The following is a 3873-nucleotide window of genomic DNA, read 5'->3' on the forward strand; positions in this document are numbered from 1 at the left end:
CTTTCACGTGGTATTGGGAACTAGGGTTGAGTTCCATTCGTTGCATTCCTTGTAGGTATCCATCCTAGCCTGGAACTTGCTCCTCGGGGTTGCCTGGTTTATCAAGAGCACTGGATCTGATACCAATTGTTATTTCAGATGGTATACTACAAGAGGGGGGTGAATTGTAGTAAGTTCCTAGTGCCTAATTTTTGCGGAATATAAAACAATTATAGTTAGGAACTTAAAGAGTGCAAAGCAGATTTTATGAGGAAACCTTCAAGGGCCTAACTGGAAGTAAAACATCGGCCCTTCTCGGGACTTTCAAACAAAATCCACTATAATAGGCAACTTTTCCTAGTACAACAGTAAACTGACAGCTCATCAAAAGTACTGAACAAATGACCACGCTTTTTCAATATATTTACAAAAATGTCATCAGATTAACAAAAATTTGTTTATCTGGCAGTTAAACTTGTATTTGCCCTTTTAAAAAGGCAAAAAACTGGTACATTAAAGAGACCTATTTTTACACAAACTGGTCTCTTTAATTACGTGTTTTAGCTGCTCTCTTCTAGCTTATGTCAGCCTATCACTGTCAGACAAAATTTCAGTTCATATGTTAGAGACCGCCTATTTTAGAAATCGGGTCTCTTTTCTTAACAGGTTTTTTTTTTTTTTTTTTTTTGAGAATGGGGGTACAGTTGTAACTCTATGTACCCCCTGGATCCTCCATTGGTATGGGGTGTGTTAGGAATTTAGGCTTGTTCTTCGTTTGATTAGATTATATGCTTCGTAAGAATCGTAATTGTTTTTTTATGGGATATGCTTCTTACTAAATCATGATGTTTATAATTCTTATGCTCCTAATAAAAAGAAGAAAAAGAAGAAAAAAAAAAGAGTTCAAGTTTGAAACTTGCTAGTTATTAGACGAGAGGTGCGAAGAGATTGTGAAAGAAGCCTGGAGTGGTACGGGTAGGGGAAATGCAGCTCATAAGATAGTAGCATTGAGCCTTAAACTGAGGCAATGGAGTGAGGTGGCCTTTGATAAACTTGGTAAACATGTTGCAGCAATTGAAGTCGCTCTCTTAATTGCTCAAGGTCGTCCCATCAGTGATGATAGCTGCAAGGAATGCTCCGACCTTGAGAGTCTTCTCGATCATTTAAATGACAAATATGAGGCCTATAGGCACTTGAGATCGAGGTGGCTGAGGTTCGAGATGGAGACAAGAACACCAAATATTTTCACCACAAAGCTTCGCAGAGGCAACGGAGAAGTCATATTATGGGATAAAAATGCAGTGTGGAAGGAAGAGAAGGAGGAGATCGAGGAGGTCATAGGGGCTTACTTCAGGGGCATATTTACTTCGGCAAACCCATCCACTAAAGACATCAGCTCAGTGCTAGACAAAGTGCAAAAGTCAGTCACATGTGATATGAACCGCAAGCTCACACGACCTTATACCAAAGATGATGTGTTCACCGCTCTCAAGCAAATGCATCCTAGCAAGGCGCCTGGCCCAAATGGTATGCATGCTAATTTTTATCAACGTTTTTGGCATATTATTGGCGATGATATGGCTACTTTTGTTACTAATATTTTGAATGGAGGTTCTATTCCGGAAAATTTAAATATAACTAATATTGCTCTTATTCCGAAAGTCAAAGAACCAAAATTGGATGTCGAGTTCCGCCCTATTAGTCTCTGTAATGTGCTATATAAGCTTATCTCTAAGTGTCTGGTTATTCGCTTGAAAAGTATTTTGTTTGACATTATCTCCGAAAACCAGAGTGCTTTTGTGCCAGGGAGACTAATTATTGATAATGCTCTGATTGCTCTGGAATTATTCCACACGATGAAAAAGAAGAGTCGAGGCTGAAAGGGCCACATTGCCATGAAATTGGATATGAGTAAGGCCTATGACAGAGTAGAGTGGGGTTTTCTAAGACAACTTTTACTGAAAATGGGGTTTGATGGCAGATGGGTCGTGAATAGGTGATGAAAGTAGCTTCGTCTGTTAAATACTCTTTCATTATTAATGGAGGGGTATGTGGCTCGGTAACCCCTTCTAGAGGGTTACGTCAAGGAGATCCTCTTTCTCCTTATTTATTTATTATTGGGGCTGACACTTTTTCGTTGGGAAATTCATGGGGCTAAAGCAAGTCAGAGTGGCCCAAAAATTTCTCATCTTCTTTTTGCAGACGACAATCTCCTCTTTACCAGGGCAAACTGGAAGGAATGCGAAATAACTATTGATATTCTCAACCAGTATGAAGTAGCATCCGGGCAAAAAATCAATTATGATAAGTCGGAAGTGTCCTTTAGTAGAGGGGTTCGAGCAGAGCAGAAAGAGGAAATTCTTATTATTCTAAGTATGGAGCAAGTTGACCGGCATGATAAATATCTTGGCATTCCGAATATTTTGGGAAGATCGAAGAGAAGTGTTTTTGAGGCCATTACTGATCGTGTATGGAAGAAGTTGCAGGGTTGGAAAGAAAAACTCTTATCACAAGCCGGGAAGGAAATTCTGTTAAAATCGGTTATTCAAGCCATTCCAACCTATCTTATAGGTGTTTAAAAATATCCTTGTGAAGTAATTAGAAAGATGCATTCGGCCATGGAAAATTTTTGGTGGGTCAAAGTGAGAATAAAAGGCGTATTCACTGGAAGAGTTGGGATTCTCTTTGCACCTTAAAATGTCATGGGGGATGGGTTTTAGAGACTTGTTAGTATTTAATGATGCACTCCTAGGTAGACAAGCTTGGAGACTAGCAACAAAGCCGGACTCTCTTCTTATCCGAGTAATGAAGGCTAAGTACTACCCAAATTCCGATTTCTTGGAGTCTTATCTAGGCTATGGTGGGAGCTTCTCATGGAGAACTATTTGGGGTTCGAAATCGCTGCTAAAGGAAGGGGTTTTTTGGAGAGTAGGCAATGGTGGTAACATCAATATTTGGTCGAACCCTTGGCTTTTGGATGATAGTGGCCGTTTTGCAACAAGCACTCCAACAAATGAGCTGACTAAGGTGAGTGATCTGATTTGTTTTGAAAAAATGGAGTGGAATTATAATTCGCTTCGTGATGCGTTCAATGAGAGGGACACTCGCTGTATTCTAGCCATTCCCTTAAGTTCATCGAGATTGCCTCGAGATGAACTTGCTTGGGCTTTCTCCAAAAATGGCTTATACTCTGTAAGTTCAGCTTACTTGATTGGTAAGGGATGTAATTTGGATTATTTCCATCATGCTTGGGTCAAAATCTAGAAAATGAACGTCTTCCCAAAAACTCGCAATTTCTTATAGAGATTTTGCGAGGAGACTTTACTTGTGCGAGAACTTCTTAAGTATCACCATCTCACTGATTGTGACTTATGTCCCCGGTTTAATAAAGAGACTGGAAGTTGGAGGGATGCTTTTTTCGAGTGTGAACGAGTTAGAGAGCTTTTGTATGATCTGGACTGGGGTGAAATGGTTAAACACGAGTCCTCTTAGGGAGCTTGCGATTTAATTGAACAATGGAAGGGAATGCAAGCTGATATGTTGGTGCGTGGAGTGTACCTCATGTGGGGAATTTGGCAGGACCGTAATCTCAAGGTTTTCCAAAACTCCAGCACTCCAAACAACATTCTCATTACTCGATTTTTGAGATGAGCTGAGGAAACGAACAAATATGCCAATGTTATCTACAAGTCCCCTGCTAGCACTCATCAACCTAGCCCTGCAAGTTGGTCTCTCCCCCCTGCTGGAACTATCAAAATTAACACAAACACGTCCCTGGCAGAAGAGGGTTGGGTGGGATTAGGCATTGTAGCACGCAATTCGAAGTGTGAAATGGTGTTTGCTGCAACTAGGCGAGTAAGGGCATGGTGGCAGGTTGAAATTGCTTAAGCGAAA

General features: G+C 40.5%; 1 protein-coding gene across 1 annotated transcript; it reads left to right on the forward strand.

Moving 5' to 3' along the window:
* Positions 1–1943: 1943 nt before the first annotated feature.
* On the forward strand, positions 1944–2558 carry LOC145575106 (uncharacterized). Its single transcript, XM_081633025.1, has 2 exons — positions 1944–1975; positions 2204–2558. Exons 1-2 carry the CDS (start codon positions 1944–1946, stop codon positions 2556–2558), a joined length of 387 nt encoding a protein of 128 aa, XP_081489151.1.
* The last annotated feature ends 1315 nt before the right edge of the window (positions 2559–3873 follow it).

This window comes from Chenopodium album, chromosome 2, assembly GCF_948465745.1.
Source record: "Chenopodium album chromosome 2, dcCheAlbu1.1, whole genome shotgun sequence".
Classification (NCBI taxonomy): domain Eukaryota; kingdom Viridiplantae; phylum Streptophyta; class Magnoliopsida; order Caryophyllales; family Amaranthaceae; genus Chenopodium; species Chenopodium album.

Bases quoted from the DNA above. Each gene is read 5' to 3' on its own strand.
- LOC145575106 (XM_081633025.1), top strand. From the start codon at position 1,944: ATGGGGTTTGATGGCAGATGGGTCGTGAATAG. The intron at 1,976-2,203 runs GTGATGAAAGTA...CCTCTTTACCAG, and splicing joins GGCAGATGGGTCGTGAATAG to GGCAAACTGGAAGGAATGCG.